This window comes from Ostrea edulis, chromosome 6, assembly GCF_947568905.1.
Source record: "Ostrea edulis chromosome 6, xbOstEdul1.1, whole genome shotgun sequence".
Lineage (NCBI taxonomy): Eukaryota > Metazoa > Mollusca > Bivalvia > Ostreida > Ostreidae > Ostrea > Ostrea edulis.
Window position 1 is genome coordinate 86189631 of NC_079169.1, and position 25394 is coordinate 86215024.

Consider the following 25394-nt stretch of genomic DNA (forward strand, 5'->3'; position numbering starts at 1 on the left):
AACTTGCTTTCGATGACGATGGAATTCTCGTCACGCTGTCACACGCTACACAGTCATTGAGAATGGAAATGGAATAGTTATTTAACGTACATTTGAAGAGGATCATACATGATACACATTGCATTCGAAGTATTTTATATATAAAGCACAGAAATAGCAATGAACTCTTAAATGAACATAACTGCCCTAAGTGAAGAAATATTATATATATATATATATATATATATATATATATATATATATATATATAATAGTTACTTTTCGCAATGATCGGTAAAAGTATAGGTAAAAAATAAAAATGAAACACGAAGACGTTTAGTAAAGCTTTTAGCGCTTTCATTTCAAATCTTCAGAAGCTTTACATTTGTCGAAATGCGCATCTGGTGCATCAAAATTGGTACCGTATAACTTTTACAATATAATATATATATATATATAAAGCACAGAAAATTTCCCTTTATTTGGATACCCACTTTCGCCCCTACCTGGGGTTGAACTCACGACCTGCGGAACCAAATCTCCTAGCAGTGTGTAACCACACACACACACATATATATATATATATATATATATGTAAAAAAAAATTCCATATAAATAAGAAACTTGTTAGATCATCTCTACCTTGTGACGAGTTCGATGGGCCTATAAAGAAAAAATTATCCAGGATATGAGAGTAATAGAATCCTTCATTAGTACGAGTGTGGGATAGGGAAATTCCACCGAGGGGACAAGATTCGCAGTCTAGGACGAGGCTTTGCCGAGTCCTAGACAGAGAATCTTGTTCCAGAGGTGGAATTTCCCTATCCCACACGAGTAAATAATGAAGGATTATTTTTCTCACATTTTACCTACAGTTTAGTGTATAAATTTAGTAGCTTTGAGAAAATTCCAAATTATCAAAATCCTCATTTGAACTTCGATGCAAAAACTAATTAGATAGGCAGAAAGAGCATACCCGAAAATGGTTTACACTATAAGTGTAAACTAAAAAACCCAAGATTGTCCGCCAGAAAGCTATATAAATTAAAATTCAAAGATAACAATGCAAAATATTTTTACTTCACCGTGTAACGTAAATCTTCACCGTGTAACGTAAATCATAGAAAATATATGACGTCACAATCAAATGACGCCGCAGCAGTGTGAGACAGAAAAATTTCACATGGGTAAAGTCAATCTCACACTGGTGATAATGTGAGAAATACCTGTTACCTTGAAAACGTTTTCCATTATCCACTGTAACGCACAGCTAAGTGCTTCAAAAATTTGACAACTGCTATTTGCTCCCATTGGTAAACACATATCATAATAAAATGAATCTCGCCAACAAAAGCCTAAAAGGTGATAGTCTAGTGGATGTATTGGAACTATTCTAAAGGCATCTTCAATGTCAGATTTTGCCATTAAACTATATTGCCCAAATGTCTGAACCAAATAGACAATATTGTCAATTGATTCAGTGAACCGCCGAAAATTCCGTTGGAATGTTCGCTTTGAGGGAAAGAAAGGTCGTGGATAATTCTAAAGTTTCCTGAAGTACTTTTTGGCACTACCCTAAAGGTGACACAGTGAAATGTTCTAAAGGGGGTTCATCAAATGGTCCAGCTATTCTACCTTTTTTAATTACAGTATGAACATAATTGTCAATGATACTGGGGTGATCTGCTGTTGATTTGTGATTTTTTGATATACGAGATATATGTGGGTCAGCAACACAGCCCAACCGAAAACCCTTTTTAAACCCTTGCACTAAGTAATCTGAAAGAGATCTATCATATTGGACCAGAAAGTCATTTAGCTTGTCTGGGATAACTGGTGTTGGGAGCAGAAATCCCCCCTGAGGTTGTTGATGCTCTTGATTTGATATTTGAGGATTGATTTTTCTTATTCCCTCTACAATTGGTTCTTGAATGGTTTCCATGACATGTGTGTGAGTAAGGGCATGGGTCATTTTGACACTGTTCTCCATTATTAAAGGCATAGTAGAAACGCATTTGCGCTCTGCTTGACCCTTTCCGAAAGGGCTGTTGGGCTGCACGGGATACATATGCACCAGTGACAGCTTTTACTCAGAGTTCCTCGATCGTCTTTTGTCATGGCACATCTACTGTTTCTTTCAATTGTCGAAAATTTTCATCGTAAATTCTCCAAGCTCCCTCCCCTAACATTTTGTGCATTTCCCTGATAAAGAAACAATACTTTAACAAATGCAGTGCTTGGTTTGGAGCTTTTTCAAGATATATTGCTATGAAAATCAAACAAGCGTCTGTCCACTGATTAATAGTCAGTGATGTCTTGGGTTTTGTTTACCCCTGCTGCTGAATTGTCACAGACCCAGCAGCAATATTCAACGAGACAGGATCCTCACCCTGCTGCAGCAACACACTCAAATCTATGTACTGGTTTTCCCAGATTTTTTGTTTTGTGCGTTGTGCTACCACTGCACCAAGAGGGACCCCATCAGAAAGAGAGATAGGATGTGAAACCTTGGGTTTTGCTGGCTCGCCTGTATTAAATATTTGGTTAATTAAAGTAGAGATGTCATTGCTAGTGTCCGGACTATTCGGCTGATCCACAGTGCCAGAGGACTGAGCTACAGTTGACTCTGCTGATTCCTCCGTTTCTACATGGTTTTGATTCTTGCTGTCATTTTGCTGTTTCAAAATATCAGCAGTTAATTTCTCGTAATCGATGTTTAGTGGCTGATTGACTGCTTTCGCCGACTGGTTATCAATTTTAGTTCTTTTTGATTTTTTTGCAGACTCGTTTGCGGCTGGCTGCTTCCTCGGCATGGTTGCAACTGAGGAAAATGCAATTATTATTATAGTTACAATATATGTATGAATTCAAAATTATAAGGAGAATAACCCCTTCTACAATTACATGATATTTCCCAACCTAAAACTTTTGTCAAATTTAGTTGCTCTTAAAATTAATAGCGTAAACTATATCTGTAACAGTAACATGAATTACTTATAGATCATGTACTGGACTACTGGTACATAATGAACTAACATGTTAGAATCGATGCCTGTAATTACTGAAACAGCTCGTATTGGCAGTCCACAAAGTAACCAATTTCTTAGAAACAGTAACCCCGATTACTAAAAGAACATATCCTGGTACCTAGTGAACTCGCGTCTTAGAAACAGTAACTTGAATGTAGAATGTAGAGATTATATACTGTCAGATCACATAGTAAACCAATTTTTTATTTAAACAGTAACATGAATAAGTTGAGATATAGTACTGAGACATAGTGAACTAATCTTAGAAACAGTAGTATGAATTACTTATAGATCTTGTACCGAGACATAGTGAACTAACATATTGGAAACAGTACTTACTTATATCATGCAAGGTGAAGATAACGAACAGTGATCAATCTCATAACTCCTACAAACAATACAAAATAGATAGTTGGGCAAACACGGACTCCTGGACACACCAGAGGTGGGATCAGGTGCCTAGGAGGAGTAAGCATCTCCTGTTGACCGGTCACACCAACCGTAAGCCTTATATACATGTATCACAACCTAAATGTTCTTTTTAAAAAAACTATAAACTTGTCTTGCAATTTGTAAACTTAAGAGCTAGATGCGATGCAACACGATGTCATACTTCAACATAATCTAATTAATTCATTTATATACTACCCTCAATCACCTGCAAGTGTTGATCACCGCATATTTAATGCTGTTCAGGTATTTGACCAACTGGCTCATTGTTAACCGATTTTGTAGACAGGTGTACTCCATCGGGCCCAAGGTACTGGAGGTTATCCCAAAATCCCCTGTGTTTCCAAAATGTCACATTTGGTAAGGATGCACACGGAGAGTTCAGGATCTGGTTTATTTCAACGACCGCGTCGTTATATCCAGGCAGTGATTTCTTGGAGTCACGACGAATAAGTTGACCTACAATCATGTGTTTGACTCCCGTACCATGGATCAGAAAGTCCGTAAGAGAAATGATGTCTCTTACAATCCCTGCAGGTGAATGTAGTAACACATCGTTGCCCCCGATTTGCAAAAAACAAATGTCTGGGGCTCGGGAAAATTTGCACAGCGATTTAGATGTCGCTAAGCCTCTCACTGTTAATCCTCCTTGACCACGAATCGTTACAGAGAATCGACTTTGGTCTAAACAAAGATTTACATAACCCGAATTAACTTTTAAAAACGTATCAAGTCTTCTGATGTATGAATGTCTAATCACAGTTAGATCTGCCATAATTAATGTAAAAACGCTGGATTTCACTCTTCACAGTACCCAAGTTCCGATGAAGAAAAAACGAATCAAAACAGAAAGATATCAGCACTTACATGTTGAAGTGTTATCTGAATCCGCTACTTTTCTTATGATTCGCTTAAAGTAGGGATCTAGTAGCGTGACGTCATGTCCGGATCGAACTCCGGTATTGGTTCACGTACTATTATTATCAAACGTCAAAAACAGAAATGGCGGCAAAAAGTGAGAAGGGAAAATTTGTTAAAGCATCACGATTGAAACAAATTCATGCTCTGCTGAAGGGATGCGCGTTAATTATTGGAAAACATCAGATGAAGAAAAGTTGAAAGAAACGATTGAAAGGCCTGTGATAACCGGTATAACACCCCCCCCCCACCCCCCCCCCCCCCCCCACCCCACCCTTGATGATCATATGTACGTCGATAATGTGGCCCGTGATGTTGTTCAGGAAGAAATAGTTTCGGCAAACGTAACAAGCAGAAGTGATTGGAGAGACGGTAGGAGAATTGTTGAACTCGATGTAATAGCGAAAAACCTGGAAGAATGTAGGAGATGTGGGCTGCCTTTACATTTATCCGACTGTGTCGGAGAAACACGATTTGGACTGGCACAAATTCTACAAGTGCAGTGCCGATACAGTGAGTGTCGCCTAGTAAACGATGTCCCTACCGGCAAGAAACATCAAACGGAAAAAGGTGTGGCTCATTTTGGGTGGATTTATACTGTTTTTACATTTACCTGGATGTTTTTTAATTTAGTAAAATGAATACAATAACATTCTATCACTTATATTGGAGTAGACTATGGCTTCAATCTTCTTTCCATTTTTTGTCATCTAATTCACACATAAAACCAGAGGTACATATTTGTTCAATTGATATACAGGGGTATTACATGTTAAAATTTTCTGTAAATTAAAAAAAAATTCATGATATGCAATAATGCACTTGTGGAATTAAATAAAACAATTCTGCACTTGTTATATATTTGTTATCTTCTATTATGTGAAAATCATCTTCAAAATGGCTATTTTGGCCAAAAAATGTAAATATAAATTGAGATGCTGTGAAAATATTATGCTTAGAAAGGGCAGATTTTAAAAATGTATTTTAACAAGCATTCATATATGAACATAATATGTGAGTTTGAATGAAAAATCACAAGTCAATTTTTTTAAATATTCATATTAGTGGTGTTGCAGTGCGGTATTTTTGACTGCCGAGTTCCTGTATTGAATTCAATTTTGTACCACCATTATTAAAAAACATGAAACTGTGTTAAAATTTCACTTTAATGCCTCGTTCACACGAAGAATTTAATTCGCATTAAACGTAAGTTAATGCGAATTAAATCTCAACCGCGTTCACACGGAAATTTTTTAAAATGGGCATTGGTTTACTTCGAATTAAAATTGACGTCGCGATTTAATGCGAATTTTAAAAATTTACCTCGCATTAGCTCCCTGTGAACGCTAAGCGAAGCTAATTCGCATTAAATGTACACGCATGCGTAATGGCAAATTTGGGTCACATGCATCATACCCATGGTCAACTCTATATACATGTATTAATGTCAGTTTTGTACGAAAAACTAAGCAAAATGATAATAATCACTAAAAACATGTACAAACAGCATGTCATTAAATAATGTCAGACGTAAATATGTGCTCTGCATAGGCATACTGAGTAATGCATGTGGAAGGAATTGTTTTTAAATACGACAAAAATGTTTTAAAATAGTGATAATATAATTTTCGTTTTTACATTTTTTTAAAACAAATATTCCGCTCATTGTTAATTTTTTATACCATATGACGTCATAGTAGACTTATAATACGTATTAGTAATTAAAAATTACGTCACAATAGTAGTCAGCGGAATGTTGAAAAAGACGTTCCGAAGTTAAAATTGGCCCCATGAAGAAACAATAGATTGTCTAGATTGAATGCTGGTCGTCAGAGGAAATAACAAGTAATTTCTTGGGAACATATAAATAAACACGACAAAACTCCAATCGTAACTACTCGGCTATTTCCGTAACCGCAAATGAACCTCGTATGTGGATCGACGCCATCAGAGTTGGTTGTTACGTATACATAAACGTAACTTTGACGTCACAGTCGTACGTTACACTATGAAACGTGAACTTTCAAATGCATCTAAGATATTATACACATCTAAGGTATTGTACCACTATCAATTTCCACTTACATGTTATGTATTAGAGTGAATAAGACGTTAATGATACCAAAACTGAATCTGTGGTGAAAATATAAATAACATATTATTCAGGGATTCGGTTCTGGCCTTTTAACTCTCATCCACGGGCGCGCTTCCGGCGAAGAAATGCATCGATTTGATGCAATTCTTGCGCCGATCCACGTCCGAGTCTTCTTACCGGTTACGGAAAAAGACGAGCGCTGATCCGATTGGACAAAACTCCTTATGTGTAGATCAGCATGTAAATTGTAAACATGTAGTCTACTACATGTATATAGCGCTTTGAACAAAGGATCCTGTATCTACACAATATTCATTAGAATATCTATAAAAATAAATTTCAATAACATAGTCTATTCTTTAATTTATTTCGCACACCCTTTAATAGATATGCATACGAATTTAATGCGCATTAGTTTATTTCGCATTAAATTTTACCGCCTTGTGAACGCTATTTAATTCAAATTAATTTAATGCGCATTATTTTACTTCGCATCAAATTGGATGCGAAGTAAAATTTAATGCGCATCCGTGTGAACGAGGCATTAATTATTTAGTTAGACATATTTATTTAATATTTGAAGAAAAAAATTGCAGCATCATACTTCAAACAACATTTTATGGACATTCTAGGACTTTTTCAATGAATTCTGATATTGCCGTTTGACAAATGGGAGTGCACGTAATAAAAATACCATTATTCACTCATTATACTGACAACCCCCCATTTTTTTTTTTTTTTTTTTTTATCATACCCTCAAATGAACAATCTAAGTATTTAAACTCAAATTTTTGAGAAATCACAAGTAGGTCCAAGACTAGGGACCTACCTTAAAACAAGTGAAACGTCTAACGATAATAACAATATACTGATAACGTCATACAGTAATTTATTACGTCAGGAGATAATCTAACGTCACATATGTACTAGTGCATTGTTACGTCACAAGCCAGGAAAATAATGCACTGGTGTATTGTTACATATAAATGCAAAAAAGGTAATTATCATTTACAATAATATCACTATCTATCTATCTATCTATCTATCTATCTATCTATATATATATATATATATATATATATATATATATATATTTCATGGTAAGTTAATGATTTTAAAATGCATATGTATTAGTATGAAGTACATGTATATGAAACGGTGGATGACTTTCCACTCTCTCTGTAATTTCTGCTTCCCTTGTTCATGATAAACCTTTTATTTTGCAAAATGCTGACCTCCTGATAACATTGTTGTACGAGAACAATCTTTCCGTTTTCCGTTTCATGTTTTAGCAACACCCCTTTTAGTGTTGTATACATGTACATCCTTATTTAATTGACCTCGTGTATCTATTTTCAGATACGTCACGTTGGATAGGGAATGTTGTTGAGTTTTAGTGCTGTAGGGGAAATTGGGGCAAGTGGGACACTTTAGATTATTTTTGATATTCCATACTAATAGAGATGTATTTATAAAAGTTTAATGTCATGCAATAAAAGATAGATATGTTAAATTTCATTTCTCAGGTATGAAATTCTTTCAGAAGCATTACTCCAAAAAGAAGGGAGACAAATCGTATAACTGCTGAGTGTCCCAGTTACCCTTCTGTAATGGGGTAACTGGGACTACAATGTTGATACCTAAAGTTAGAAGATTAAGTGGGGACAAGGACAAACAAGGGGTTCCTCCTCTCTCTCCAACCCGTTTTCCTAATCTCTCCTCATCCCATCTTGTCGTTCAGCCCCTTAAATTCTCTCCCCAGCCCGTTTTCCTCCCTCCTTCCCTCGATCCTTCAACCCCCCCCCCTCCTTTCCCGATCAATCTTGACATTAAACACAGGTAAAACCGGCAAAGTGTTTCAGATTCGATTATCTATTAAATATTGAGCATAAGTTCAATTATATTCCTATCAATTGTCAACCCAAATCCACAGTTAGCCATTTCTAGAATATGACCAACAAGCTGATTCTCTTGATCCGATGTGAAGTACACGGTTGGTCGGGAGGCTGGGGCATCAGTATCTTGTTCTCATTTCGCACTCATTTCATGCGTAGATTTTAGTATTGCAGACAGTAATTCTGCAGTTTTGCGAAAGCTTAGTTTATCACATGTAGGCCTAATTTTTAATGCTTTTTTCATAGACGATTAAGACCACTTTACTTGTTTGGGGTTTTGGATTTTCTTTCGTCTTGCCATTACACCTACTCAAAACACTTGTTCAAACATGCACATACCATATACATGTAATCATAAGCAAATTATAACGACCTTTATTATGTTTGAAATCTAAGATTATTAATTGAATCAAATTTGCTGTGTTTTAAAATAGAGAATTATAAATTTATTATTTATCCTTTAAACATTATGAACTATCCAAAACCCTGCACAATTCACCAAATCTAAGGATATAATTTTATTTGAAATGCAAAAGATCTGATTTTCTAAAATACAACTTGAACACCTGTCCCACTTACCCCAATTCAAAAAGGAAATAATCATGTGGAGAATAATATACATTTAAATAATTATTATTGTAATTATTGTACTGGCATTACTACCAACACGTTAAATGAATAACGAAGATTTGGAAACAGCAGTGGTTTTAACAGAAATGGTTGAGAATAACCCCATTCGCAATTATTTAATTGCACAATGTGTTTATCAAAATTATCAATTTGTGACGTCACAATATCTCAGACCACAACATCCGGTACGATGTCGTATATTAATTCAATTTTCGTAAATACTCTAGTCAATTTTAATGTGATAAGATATAAATACTTTGCAAAAAAATGTTTATATCAATATTAACATATACATTTTCCGCTTCTAAGTATTTTATAAGGTGCATGGTTGTGTTTTGTAAAAGCCGTCATGAAAATAAATGGTGTCTTTATCCCGAAGGAATTTCTTATTCTGAAATGCAATGGGTCATTGATAAATTGCATGGTACTCAACATTTTTCGCGAGTGTTTGTTACGTTTTACAAATCGAGGTATTGGAAAGTGATTAGAACGTTTATCCATATAATTTTAACAAATCAAATTGTTAAATAATTTGTATGATAACAGTTATAATATCTACATCGACAACCCCCCTTCTTATTGCGTAACATACACAAAATGTGCTTACCTTTCGGATCAAAGACCCGATAATTGTTCTGTTTATTTCGTCTTCAGCTGCCAAATTTCACTTTTTAGCAGACGACACTAAGGTAATGTTTTCAACAGAAGAATTTCATACTAGGGCTATAAAGGATCTTTTAACTACCGATGAAAAATATTACAGTGTCCCAGTTACCCTGATGTCCCAGTTGCCCCAATTTACCCTATATATATTTAATTTTACAGTGATGACAAAAGCAAATGTCCAAAACTGGAAGCAGTTAGTAGTCCTCTTGTTAACGTTATTGGCAGCCATTGGATTCATGTTCATCTCCGTGTATCAATCTGAAGCGACAGCTGCCTGGAGACCGTTGCCAGTCTTCCTGACCAGTTATCGGAATAAGACCGACCTCACTCATCAGAAGAAAAGTGTGGAATTAAAAATATTGTGGTACAAAATCCCACCTTACTTAATGCCACATGTCAACTTCTTCAAAACAAAACCTTGCGATTGTAGTTGTTCGATATCCACCAATGTGAGAGATCTCGCCAAAAGTGACGTTGTTATATTCACTCAATATTTCCTGCCAGCGGTTCCTCCCAAAAAGGAAAAACATCATGTCTGGTGTTTTAACACAATGGAAAATCGCGCTCTTACTGCCAAACCAGGACCTCTTTGGAAAGATAAGTTTCAATGGATTATGTCTTATCGGAGAAGTTCGGATATTTTTAGACCGTATGGAATTATAAAGAAACGCGGGAAAAAAATTGAAAGAAACTATGCTGAAGTGTTTAGTAAAAAGAATAAAGTTGGAGTGTGGATGTCTGGCCATTGCCCTGTTCCTTCTAGGAGAAAATCATATGTTCAAGAACTGAAAAGGTTCATGGAAGTCGACATGTATGGAACTTGTGGAACACGGATATGTAAAACTAAATCACCATTTGTTGGCGAGTGTATAAGAAACTTCTCGAGGGATTACAAGTTTTACTTTTCATTCGAGAATAATATATGTGAAGATTACACAACAGAGAAGTTATTTAATTTTTTCAGTCATGAAAATCTGAATATTGTTCCAGTCGTTAACGGACCAGCGACGGCATCTGAATATCTACCGAAAGGTGCATTTATTAATGCGTTAGAGTTTCCTTCGCCAAAAGAGTTAGCTAGGAGATTAAATGAAATAGGATCGAATGAAAATATGTATACACAGTTTCTGAAAGAAAAAGACAAGTTTTATTCTTTAACAGAGATAGAAATTTTCCGAGAAACAATGTGCAATATTTGTAAGAAAATAGAAAAGGGGGGACGAAAAATACCCAACAGAGCGGACTTCTGGAACGATCATTTTAAAAATAAATGCTAATATAATTGAGTTATTTTGAATAAAACATGAACAGGTGATTATAACGAACAGTGATCAATCTCATTACTCTAATAAGGAAAACTAAATATATTGATTGATTGAATATTGCTTAACGTCCCTCTCGAGAATATTTCACTCATATGGAGACGTCACCACTGCCGGTGAAGGACTGCAAAATTTAGGTCTATGCTCGGCGCTAATGGCAGGGGGAGGGGATCTTTATTGTGCCACACCTGCTGTGACACGGGACCTCAGTATTTGCGGTCTCGTCCGAAGGACCGCCCCATTTAGTCGCCTTTTACGACAAGCAAGGGGTACTGAGGAACTATTCAAACCCGGATCCCACGGAACAAAATAGAGAGTTGGGCAAACATGGACCCCTGGATACACCAGAGTGTGGAGCAGGTGCCTATGAGGAGTAAGGGACCGGTTAATATTTAATAGGGGGTTGGGACCGATGCATTCCATTTTTCCATTTTTTTAAAAAAAACACCTTTGTCCTATCCTCTGAAAATACTAAAACTTGCTGTCGTATGTCAAATGTGTAATTAAGGTAGCTCCTTACTTTTCATTTTATCTGATAAATCCTGTCAGAATTGTGTTTATTATACAGACAAACATTCCAGCAAAATAAAACAACAACAAAATAAAGGTATAATCTCATCAGATTTACTAAACCAGCCTATCAAACATGTATACCCCCTATCATCTGTTAACAGTTTTTTAGCATTATTACCAATTATGACATTTTAAGCTACAACTTGTGTAAAAATAGTACAATAGTCATTATATTACACATGGTTGTTCTAATTAGTTACCTTAAAGTATATATACATTTGTTTTTATGAATGGAAAGCACTAAAAGAAAATTTTACATAATGTATGCCTCATTCTCAAAAAAAAAATGTACAACAAGAATCATTGAGAAAATTGGACATCATGTCATTTTTATGGAAATTCCTCTGACACAAACATTTAAATTTGATAGTAAATTAAGGATAAACATCTGTTTAACAAAAAACAATAAAAAAAAATCACATGTCATCACATTTATTTTTATCTCAGGGCCAATAATGTAAAGGTACCCCCAATGAAATCGACAACGAGAATCATTGCCAAAATTGAACATAACGGCACTTTAATGCATATTTCTCTGACCAAAGCATAAAATTCTTATACTTAATTAAGAATAAACATCTGTTTAACAGAAAACAATAAAAGAATCACATGTCTTCACATCTATTATTATCCCAGAGCCAATAATGTAAAGGTACCCCCAATGAAATCGACAATGAGAATCATTGTCAAAATTGAACATAATGGCACTTTAATGCATATTTCTCTGACCAAAGCATAAAATTCTTATACTTAATTAAGAATAAACATCTGTTTAACAGAAAACAATAAAAGAATCACATGTCTTCACATCTATTATTATACCAGAGCCAATAATGTAAAGGTACCCCCTTAAAATAGACAACAAGAATCATTGCAAAGATTTAACGTAACGGCACTTTAATGCATATTTCTCTGACCAAAGGTCTTCACATCTATTTTTATCCCAGTTTTTGGAGTGATAGTACATCCCCAATGGCATTATGGGCATCATAGGTCTCTCCTAAAAGTTTCTGAACAAGATTATCTTGCTTATTTGTTGACAAACGATGAGATCGTCGGTGCAGGTATACGTATGATCGTAGTTGGATATAGGCGTTAATTTAGTTGCGGTGGAAGAGTCTGACGCGTTTGCTTATCCCATCGTGCGTCTCTAGCACGAGATAAATTGTTTAGACGTTTAAGTTTAGCTTCTTTACAATATTTTCCTTGAAGTTTATGCCGCGCCGTTGGCTACAGCTACAGTTCACTGCAGGATACGCTTTTTGCACGGTATAAATCAAACCGATCACGGTCAAAAACGGTAAAATACGAAATGGTGAAACTGACCGATATTGGTTCCGTCTTTTACAATCGCAAGTGACGTATAGCGAGTATGGCATTACTTTAAAAGGTGTTTTTCAAATTTTATCAATATATATATATATATATATATATATATATATATATATATACAAAGCACTAAAATGACCAACGACACGAACAACGAGATTGTCAAATTTTCGGGTCGTCCCTTCTTCAGGACAAACGAAAAGAATTACATAATGTGGTCAATATCAACAGAGCATAATAACAAAAACTACATAAAAATACATCTAGCACTACAACTACACTAATCTACAAACGTATTTACAACGCAGACTACATGTTTTTGGTCTTTAGGCTTGCCAATCAATGTTAAAAGTGGAGCGAATTAGGACATGCCTTATTCGTCCAAAGAGCTGATCCAAAAACAATATATATATATATATATATATATATATATATATATATATAAAAGCACTGAAAAGGCCGCGACACTGTTGGTTATTTAAAACTCAAATTTTCGACGCAACCCGCGTCTTTATCAAGAGACATATATTACATAAACAAATAACACACACCACGAAAAACGACAAGTATCAATAAACTACATGTACATTGGTAACAAGAATAATACACTGTTGTACTGGGTGATAAAAATGATGGTTTTATAGGACGTCAGTAAACACGCTTTACAACAAAACCACCATTTATATCACCCAGTACAACAGTGTTTTATTCTTGTTACCAATGTAGTTTATTGATACTTGTCGTTTTTCGTGGTGTGTGTTATTAAGTTCCCCAAACAAAGTTTGGGAACATATTGTTTTTACTCTGTTTCTTATTAAGGTCTTCCGTTTCAGACGGAAGACGTTACAGTGATTGTACTGTTTATTAGGGTCTTCCGTCTCCAACTGAAGACCCTTCTATTATTTTATTGTTTCTTTTTCACTTTTTATTATTATTAGGGTATTCCGTCTCCAACGGAAGACCCTTCTATTATTCTAGTGTTTCTTTTTCACTTTTATATTTATTTTTTTTGTCATTATTATTATTTTTTTCTCTTAACACATTTTGTGCAGACGATATCTCAGAGATGGCTGGATGGATTTCTTTGAAAATTTCAGGGATGATGTATCATGATATAAACCTGATACGTATTTTTTTATTTTGAAAATTCACTTCCGGTCGAAAGTTATCCCCCTTTTATCGATTTTCAGATGACCATTTTGTCCGGCAAAAATCTTAAAAACGATAGAAGCTAGAGTGCTGAAATTTTCAGTGATGTTAGAATTGTTGTAGTTCAAAATTTCCGGAAGTGCCTAGTATGGAAGCTCGGTAGGGGTCGAAAATGGAGTTTTAAAAAGTGCCCAATTTTTTTCCACGTTTCAAATCAGAACTTTTTACTCGTAAATATTTTGCTTAGACATATATAACAAAAGTTGTACAGTTTATTGAGATCTTTCGTGCCATTTCAAGAAATGGGCCCATGGGCCTCATGGCTCGCCTGAACCATTGAATTTCTGTTACAATGATTAACTTTTTTCTCACGAAACGTTTGATAAGACATGTAGAATAAAAGTTGTTCAGTTTTGCAAAATCTATCTAATGATATCAAAAATAGGCCTCCGGGTGTCATGGCTCGCCTGAACAGTCGAATTTGTATCACAATTAATAACATTAATTACTTTTTTCTCGAGAAACTTTTGACAAGACATGTAGAACAAAATTTGCTCAGTTTCGCAAGCGTTAACTAACGATGTTAAGGAATCTTGAATTACCTGAACAGTTGGGTTATTGTTGCAATCTATAACATTTTTGTCAACAAACTTTTGATAAGACATCTAGAACAAAAGTTGTTCAGTTTTGCAAGATCTTTCGAACAACATCATGAAAAATGCGAACGGGCCTCATGGCTCGTCTGAACAGTTTGAGTAGTGTCACAATCAATAACTTTTTTCTGGAGAAATTTTTATAAGACATGTAGAACAAAAGTTGTTCAGTTTTGCAAGAGCTTTCAAACGATATCAAGAAAAAGGCCCACGGGCCTTATGACTCGCCAGTCTGATAAATGTCGCAATCAATAACTTTTTTCTCAAGAAAATTTTGATAGGACATGTCGAACAAAATTTGTTCAGTTTTGCGAGATATATTTAGAATGATATCAAAAATTAGGCCTCCGGGCGACATGACTCGCCTGATCAGTCGAATTTGTACCGCAGTAAATAACATTATTAACTTTTTTCTCGAAAAAAGGCTGACCCCTTTAATTAGTGGCCGAGAGGGGCAGAGAGTCTTTAATTTATAACACTTTTAAAAATGATCAATATTTATAAAACATTACCGAAGCTAAATTGTACGTCTAGACAATATATTTGTATAGTTATTTATGAACGAAAATCTCAGTCAAATTCTTATCTCATCACATCTAAAACTGACGGAAGACCCACTCTTTGCTCGCAACGAGATCGAATCTAGTTATTATTTTTCTCCGGTACTTTTTTGTCCGGTAGTGTTCTCAGAAACTACAAATTTAAAGGGATCGATATGAAACTTCTGAGGATGCTATATAGTATAACGTTTGTAGATGTGCAGAACGATAGTCATTTTGTCTGCACGTGCATTGCAAATTTGGTACAAAAAATGAAAAATCAGAATATACAAGGGATCGATATAAAACCTTAATAGGATGATAGTATATCGTTTGTAGATATGAAAAATGATAGTTATTTTGTCTGCACGTGCGTGCATGCACATGCACGTGCATTACAATATTTGTACACTAACTTTGGAATCAGTCTAACTTTTTTGTTGTTCATTGAAATTGCTTGGTATTCATACCATAGGTAGATATTGAGACCCTTAACTGATTTGCATGGTCAAAATTACCCATTTGCACGCGCATGCACGTGTGCTTCTTTTTGATTGGATAACGCTAAAAGGTTTGTAACTATCTTATTTTTGAATAGAATGAGTTGATATTCACAGTATAGGTAGATAATATGTGTATCTATATATTAGTGTTACAAAAAATGTCAACACACACGCGCATGCGCGTGCATCGTTTTTCAAATGTTTAATTTTTAAAGGACGATAACGTTTTTGTTTTTCATCGAATTCTATTGATATTAGGGGTTTAGATGTGTCTTAGTACTCCATACAAATTGCTGTGGTTAAAATTACTGCTCAGCACGTGCATGCACGTGTGCTGAATTCTGATTGGATGATTTTAAAATCGCTTTAATTTCCTTATATTTGATGGAAATGTTATAAAATTCATACTGTGGGTATATGATACAAATGCCTGTTGAATCACACGAACAAAAGTGCGGAATCATACATGCATGCGCTTGTATGCACGTGTAACGCTTTCTTTCATTTCTTGGTACTGAAATGACCATATTGAACGTACTACATGTAATTACAGGCTAAAATAAAATGAATTTTTGCTGTAGGTTTACAATGACATCACTTTTTAATTGGGGGAGGTTTGGGGAACATATGTAACGGTCCCCGTTACAATTAGAACTAGTTTGTTTATGTAAAATATGTCTCTTGATAAAGACGCGAGTTGCGTAGAAAATTTGAGTTTTAAATAACCAACATTGTCGTGGCCTTTTCAGTGCTTTTATAAATTTCTTTACTGACCTTGTATCTTCTCACATCCGACACTTTAAGAAAGTAGGGTGTTGTTGAGATTTCGTGCTTTTATATATATATATATATATATATATATATATATATATATATATATATATTACTATCTATTTTGTATTGCTTGTAGGAGTTATGAGATTGATCACTGTTCGTTATCTTCACCTTGCATATATATATAATATATATATATATATATATGTAAAATATCTCTATCTCGAAGTCCGAGGGACCTCGAAAAAACTTCGAGATATCCGGGGGTTCGAGATATCCAAAATTGATCTTCGATATTTGTTTTTTGAATGAGGATATTTGATGCATAGTATCGGATTTGCATTATAAACAAAAAACCCGTTGCCGTTTCTTATAGTTTAATACAAGTTGATAAATTAATATTGTGGAATTTCAAAGACAAACATTTCATTTTTTAAATATATATAAACATCCAATTGAATTCACAATGTGTTTCAAAATTAAGATGATCGTGCCTGTATGCTTACTTTAAAGCTGACATGAATTAATAAATATTGTACAATTCTATATGTCCGCCATATTTCTTTGCTAATCCGCCATATTAGTTGGATATTCTATTGTTATATGTATCAGGGTTCGCATGGTATATAAGGGGACGAGTTTTGCTACGCTTCACTTCACATCAGTGTCTTCGATTTACCTGTGCGGGTAGCTTCGACAGGTAGCACGTACATCTCCGAAGAAGAAATGAAATCACGTTTTGAAACACAATGCAGTGCTCAAAATTACAATAAACATATCGTACAGTAGTAAATCATTCTAAAAGCTTTGGATAAATATAATATAGAATGCCTTTTCTTTACGTGAATGTGCGTACGTTTGCAATAAATATGTCAAAACTATACAAAAACGCGGAGAAATATTTCATCTATTATCTAGATCTATTGATGAAATGGAATAAGCAAAGGGTATAGAATCTACACCATTCACACTTACTTCAAGCAAAATGCAAATACATAAATGCTACTGTACGTATACAGAAGACATGGTCATGTATGCTCGCCATGAAAAAGCATCGAATGCGGATGACTAATTTACCTGGGTCTACTTGTAATATCTGTAAAGGACCGAAGATGTACGTGACTTGTCGAAAATACTCAAAGTAGTAGTAAAACTCCCTTTATTAGCATAATCCATGAAACAAAACGGTACACTGCATTTGTATTCCAACAGTAAACAACATTGTCCATTGTACAGACTGCGACACACTTAGCCCGTGCCGATCAGCTATCTTCAATCAGGGGAAGTATCAGAGTAGAATATTTACCCTGTATTGTGCATGAATCCTTATACCGTATGATTTACTTGTCAGAGTATTGCAGATTTATAAATCAGGGAATCATTTAGGTACATAAATTGTTTGTGCATAGATAATTTGCATATACAACACTGCACGAGTGTATGGGATGAGAGAGAGGGGGGGGGGGGATTCAAACGATGATCTTGTAATAATCGCGCTCTTATTAAGACAAATGATATCGTTAATTCAATATAAGAGAACAGGAACTCAATATTGCTCTTATTAATTGATGATACAGATTTATTTTATTCATTTAAAGCACGCAATAATTAAAAATTAAACATATCTTTAAATAATGTTATTTTCAATTACTTCATTTTATGCTAATTCGGCGCTCAATAAATCTTATATATCTATGCCATTTTGCTTTATTACATTCTGCGTTGAACTCGACGCAAATTGTAATAATGCAAAATATAATAACTGAGTTTATCATATGCGTAGTTATCAAGCACATATAATTTTATTTTTTATTTAAACATATTTTATTGAGAAACTCAACAGGATTGGGCAACAGGCATAGCCTATGTAGGCCCTCTCCCAAATACAAAGGTCAAGTACAAAGGTACATAGAATCAAGGGGAGGGGACAAGAGTGCCTGTCCCCCACCTTTGATAACAATATCCATTTTTTTTTTGTTATTTTGTTTCTTTGGTTGTTTTTATGTTTTCCGCCACACTCAACAATTTTTCAGTTATCTGGTGGCGCCCAGTTTTTGTTGGTGGAAGAGAGAAACCAGATACAATGTACCTGGGAAAAGACCACCAACCTTCCGAAAGTAAACTGGGAAACTTTCTCACTTACCGGGTTTCGAACCCGCGCCGACAGAAGTGAGAGGCCGTTATTTTGTAATGCAAGTAAAAAATATATTGGGTGACAACCCCCCCCCCCCAAACTTGACCCCAGCTTGAAAGTTCTGCTATAATAGTAGAAGACACACACCACCACCAATGAAGATATTATGAGGCACTAATAATAGATGACTCTAACCACCCCATCCCACCCCCCAGCGATGGAAGAAAATGAAGTCTAGGGGGAAATTATTGAGGCAGTCAAAGTAAAAGATTCTTTTAACCCTTCACCCCCACATTAGAACTTTGAATATCGGATGAAACATCTTGGTTTGTTTGGGTTTTTTGTTTTATTTTATTGCTGTTATTGTTCATCTTTTTTTAATTATTATTTTGAATGGCAAGAAATTTTGAAGAATCCAATTTTCAATTTTTTTCTTCCTGTTGTATCCCCCCCCCCCCCCCCCCCCCCCCCCATGAAAAATGACGATACATGTCTGGTTATTACATGTACATTTTGCTTTTCAACACATGCATGCATACTAATTGTATGGTGTAGAATTGCACCCTTTACCAAGTTTTCCTTCATTTACACAGTGTAAGGAATGGTAAACCAAAATCACAAAACAAAATGCATAAAGGCCAAGATAGTTTTAAGCGTAGGAACTTCATTCACGAATACATAAATACATGTATTCAGAAAAATCGCATGCATGCATTGCAGGACTATAGCATATGTGTGTTTTAACGTTTCTGTAACATGCCATAATGATTATTTTCATTTCGTAGATCTGGCGCAATGGATATATTCTGAAAATAGACATACCGCTGTACGTCGAAATTTCGGATTCAAATGTATTCGATAAGATGTTAGTATTCATAAATCAGTAAAATTCGTGTTGAGGTTTTATTTGATATGATACAGTGTCAATCTACTGTAATGCATTAGTGGGATATGCAAAAGGCAAGAGTATAAACATTTTCTAGTATCGATATCTATATGGTCACGAAAAAACATTATATAATTTATATCCGGATTCATATGCCGATTTAGATATCAATAAAAACAAAGCTGCATAGTTTGGGGGAGGGGGTTCTAATGAGTCTTGTGAAATCAAAAGAAGGAACCCCACATTTGCATTCAAACTAGATGTACTTCAAAATGAATTCATTTCTGCTCTGACTGAAAGCATGATTCTAAATCCGGTAACGAATCTTGCATACAAAATAATTAATAGGGGAACACATAAATTCGAGCTCCTTTTGGAATTTAATGAAATGCAGGTATGCACCTTTCTTTCAACACGAATTGATATGTTGTTTCAGGCACGTATACAGGGGGTTGGGGTGGGCAGGGAGGCTGGGCTGGTCTGTTCTCTCCACTTTTTTGACAATTTACTTTTTTCTGTTATTCTAACATACAAAATCAATATTTTCTACATGCAGTTTAAACTGATATTTTATATATATATATATATATATATATATATATATATATATATATATATGATTAAACAACATTTTTACTATATATATATATATATATATATATATATATATATATATATATGATTAAACAACATTTTTACTTCATTTTAAAAGTCTCTCTAGTTATATCAGCTGAGGCATTCAAGCTCCTGACATACTTTTGTTTACTTTGTCACGTTTGTTCGGTAATTTGTCTAGTGAAGTTACAAATCTCATTATTTTCATCTAATGAATAATCTAATTCTTTTTGTTAAATTGTTGTTTAAAGTACTATATTTTGCATATTTTCTAATTACTGTTTAACCGAATTGTTGTCTCGTGTGCTTCCAAGTGTTTTTCACATCTCGGTATTCTCTATGAAAGGTGAAGATAACGAACATTGATCAATCTCATAACTCATATTGCCCTGTGGGGATCCGGGTTAGAATAGATCCTCAGTACCCCTTGCTTGTCGTAAGAGCCGACGAAATGGGGCGGTCCTTCGGATGAGACCGCAAAAACCGAGGTCCCATGTCGCAGCAGGTATGGCACGATAAAGACCCCTCCCTGCTCAATGGTCATAAGCGCCGAGCATAGGCCTAAATGTTGCAGCCCTTCACCGGCAGTGGTGACGTCTCCATATACCTGGATATACCAGAGGTGGGATCAGATGCCTAGGAGGAGTAAGTATTCCCTGTCGATCGGTCACACCCTCCGTGAGCCCTATGTCTTGATCAGGTAAACGGTTACCCGTAGTCAAAATCAGTGTGCCAAGAACGGCCTAACACTTGGTATGAAGCCATTCAGACAGCATTGGACCCAATGATAGGTTGTAATGGCAAACTATCAAATCATTAAAGATGTGTTTAGACTTTAGTTAAATTCTGGTCTGTATCTTTCAAGTTATGTCCAACATGATATACCATTTTTATTTTCTATGATTGAAATCCATACTCCATGCAAAACTTCCATGTAATTTTTACAATTTCATTCACAGATGAATACTTCTGTTGTGATTTTGAATTACATGTTTTGATATTAAAATTTTCAAAGGTCCAGTATTTTCTTGCAAATTATCTCTATTATATTCAACTTGGACATGAAATAAAGCATGCTCACAAATCAATATTATTGTTTGTAAGATAGTTGAATTAAAAGGTTTGAAATACTTTATAATATTTTTTATCCATTGATACATTTGCAAAAATAAAAATATAGCTGTCCTATAAGTATTGAAAATAATAAAGTTGGAGTCCTATCAGCATGTAAGTCAAAATAAATATGTGTTCTATTGCATTTTACACTGGTCCCAACTTCCCAATAAATATTGACCGGTCCCTAAGCATTCCCTGTCGACCGGTTACACCCACCGTGAGCCCTATATCGCAGTTATCCGTAGTCAAAATTAGTGTACCAAGAACGGACTAACAAGCGGTATAAAACAAATCAGACAACATTTGATCCAATAATAATACATCTTCTGAAAAACTAAGTTCAGTTCAGTATAGCGATTAAAAACTTCATGTCTATTTACCTCGATGCGACCAACAGTCTGAAATCTAATTAAAACAAGCAAGAGATGCAACTACTGTTATTACTCTCAAAATATTCATTTAACAAATTGTATCTTATAATAATGCGTTTTTAAAAACAAAAATATCAGGGATACTTATTAGTTCTCTATATATGCTGATCATGACACTTCTCTTTAAGATTCACGTCATTTCACAACCCCTGTCCCCTTACCTTGCTAAAGAAACGGTCCTCGCGATGTTGGACCGCCTCTACCAACACCATTTTTTTCTTCCTCGGTCCAATTGGGGATGTTTTCGATACCTTTTCCTCCATTCTGATGTCTTGTAGCTATCGTGAAATGATGAACATTGTATTTCCTTTTCTATTTTATTAGTGGACGGAGTTTAAACTACTTCGGCTCCGACGGTTTGGGATACTAAAAAGCTTAAGCAATCATTAATCACTTGTTAAATCATAATTAGCTGGTTGGAGACTGTTAGTAGAGAAAAAGCTAAATTGTCGAATTCGTAGAAAATGTAATAAGTGTTTAACTGAACTTGCTATGGAAAAAAATATGTTTTTTTTTTTATTTGAGAGAATTCACTGATGCTACGAAGTGTTCAGTTAGAGTTATCGCGCTTCAAATGGAAAGTACATGCATTATTAGTTACACAGTTAATTAGTGACCTGGGCCCAGTTTCATAAAACTTTCCTAAGGTATATCTTAAGAACCCGACAATAAATATTTTAGCTAAGATATTCAGAACAGGAAATTCTTTCTAGATTTCATAACCCGTTGAAGTAGTGATAGGTTTTCACTAGTATTCAGGTGACCGATAAGGACTGTGGACCTCTTGCTTTTCAATATTTTCACTTGTTAATTTTTCTAAATTTTGCTTTCTTATTCCTATACATAGACGGATCCAAGAATTTGTAAAATGGGGGGTCTAACAATTGATCTTTCGGGTACTTTTCATAATTTTGCATGTGTTCATAACATCTTAGGGAGATCTTAAGACAGTTTTATACATGAAAATGCTTTGATTATTTACTAATTCTTTCCCCCAGTTCTAGTCATTGTTATCGCTATTCTCAAATATGATTTCAAATAATAATTTAAACAGCGGATTTGAAGATTTCTCCCAATCGACCGGAAGTGTGGGGGCCGCCTAGGCCCCCAGAAGCTCTGCGGTAAATGGAAAATCCTGCATTCTGAGCATTTCTTGTTACTTCTTTTTCCCTGCTTCTTAAACAACTTTTATGATATACATGTATATACTTTTTAAGAATTTTTATAATAAGTCATACTTGTATCTGACAAAAATATCGTAAATATATATCAGTGTTTTGTCTTTTTTATTTCAAAATTAAATGATATACTGGTGTTGATTTTGAATGATGCAATTACATGTAAGTACCCACCTTTCATGTCAGTTTGACTCAAATTCTCGTTAAAATTAAAGACTAACATTTTTTGGTCCGCAAAGAGGGTGGGGGTCCGGATTCCCTATGGATCCGCCCTTGCTATACTACATTACCTCAATTTCTGATCTGTTGATGAATAGTAAACTCTTACACTGGTGTTTTCAATCAAGGGTTCTAGTCTCATAAAGGACATTGTTCAAGAATACACGAACCTGGGTTGACAAATATCTTGAACCAGTTGTAGCATTTATTCTACGTTATATATACAGTGTGATTTGCTTATATCAAAGTCATTGACCTCTGAAAATATTTGGAATTAAATGCTATTCTAAAACAACTGATAAGTTTATGATGGCATTGCAGAGTTCGATATAGGTAGATATCACTGTAAATATACAAACAGACCGGCTCCGGTTACACCTGTATGAAGAGAGATCACCCTTGGGATGGCCGTGCAGAGTTCGGTAAAAGTAGAAACCACTGTAGATATACAGACTGACTCTGGTGACACCTGTATGAAGAGAGATCATCCTTGGGATGGCCCTGCAGAGTTCGGTAAAAGTAGAAACCACTGTAGATATACAGACTGACTCTGGTGACACCTGTATGAAGAGAGATCATCCTTGGGATGGCCCTGCAGAGTTCGGTAAAAGTAGAAACCACTGTAGATATACAAACAGAACGGTTCTGGTGACACCTGTATGGAGAGAGATCATCCTGATACTGGTTCGTACAGTGCCATGCAACGTGTATTTGGAGAGAAATTCGATTCAAAAGAAATCACATTGTACTTCAGAATGAATGTGCACCACCTTTTCACCTAGAATGTCCATCTCTCTGTGCCTCAAGCGGCCTTGAAATGGATTAAAATGTTTATTACCAATAATGCAAGTACATGTAATTAAATACCGGCATTTGGTTTCTTCATTATATCATAACATTGGCATTTGTTTGAATCAATAAAGCTAGACACGATTACGGTATCCTGCCTGAGAGAAATATGAACAAGTGGACTACATGTTACATACCGCATACAAGGCGATTTGTTTAGCATTCACTCGTTTGTAACGAATTAAGAATGTGATCACAACTTTGGCGACAGCAAGCCGAAATGGTTTTCTTGAAGTGATCAAAATGTGTTGACGTTGAACCATGTGATGCTAATTCCGTGATATTTGTCTTGTATTTCTTACTAGACTTTGTTAACAAAGACACTTTTCTGCCAGTGAAAGACAAATGGGTATCACATAGCCCGGGTCTGTGTCGGTGTGTGGCTGTTGGTAGTCGCCTTGTGAATATTAATCAACTCCTACTACAGATTCATTTCAGACTATCAAAGCTTGTTCGTCAATAATATGTTTCATAACTTTATGACCAACTCTTATCACGTGTCTGTCGCCTTTCTGTGCGTCTCAGTTACCGTTAATACAAAGCTTCTCCTCGTCCGCGTGTCGTCCTTGAACAATTGCATTTAATATTCTTCAGAATTTCTGCATTCCTGACAATGTTACTTTAGTGATCTCGCAAAGTGCTGTATCTTTTTTTTTCTTTTCAGTTTTGTTTTGAACGATTCGAATATCAATGTGGCTGCCTTGACATTTGACTGGCCATGATGCAATCAAAACAAAATCGACTTCTTAATACTTAAATTTCCACTGTGTTTGCCTTTGAGTTACATCTCGTGGGGATCAGAGTTATGATAGGTCCTCAGTACCCCTTGCTTGTCGTAAGAGGCGACTAAATGGGGTGGTCCTTCAAATGAGACCGCAAAAACCGAGGCCTCGTGCCACAGCAGGTGTGGCACGATGAAGATCCCTCCGTGCTTAAAGGCCTTAAGGGCCGAGCCATAGACCTAAATTTTGCAGCCCTTCGCCGGCAACGGTGACGTCTCCATGTGAGTGAAAGGTTCTCGAGAGGGACGTTAAACAATATACCATCATCATACCATGATATATTTACAGATTGTAATGTTCCTTCTTCTTTCATTTTATTAAAGACAATCAACAATTAGATTATGCACATCAAATAGATAAGTATATCTTATATATGTTTTGAATTTTCACAATTAAATCTTAAATATATAACATTAATTTTGCATTGGATTCCTTTGTACATGAATGAAAACGTCATTATGGAGAAAAGGTAACTGTGTTTAAAGGGGCATGGACAAGATTTGAACTGAAAATTTTCAAATTCTACATGTATTTCCCCCATTTTTAATGTTTAGAATGCTTAACTATGGCATTTCTAGTGATCAGCAAAAATTAGAATGTCAGTTGTCGAAGTATATCGGAGATACAGAGCTCACAATTCGTTTTTATGTAAACAAAGTTTGCGCCATGTTTTGTTTATA

General features: G+C 35.2%; 1 protein-coding gene and 1 pseudogene across 1 annotated transcript; one reads left to right on the top strand and one right to left on the bottom strand.

Annotated features, from left to right (window-relative positions):
• Positions 1–1790: 1790 nt before the first annotated feature.
• LOC125647446 (uncharacterized) lies at positions 1791–2792 on the bottom strand (annotated as a pseudogene).
• A 7031-nt stretch (positions 2793–9823) lies between these two features.
• Positions 9824–10939, top strand: LOC125647447 (alpha-(1,3)-fucosyltransferase C-like). The gene has a single exon (XM_048874121.1). The coding sequence runs from the start codon at positions 9824–9826 to the stop codon at positions 10937–10939; it is 1116 nt and encodes a 371-aa protein (XP_048730078.1).
• The last annotated feature ends 14455 nt before the right edge of the window (positions 10940–25394 follow it).

Excerpts from the sequence above, each read along its gene's own strand:
- LOC125647447 (XM_048874121.1), top strand. The coding sequence starts at position 9,824 with ATGACAAAAGCAAATGTCCAAAACTGGAAGCAGTTAGTAGTCCTCTTG.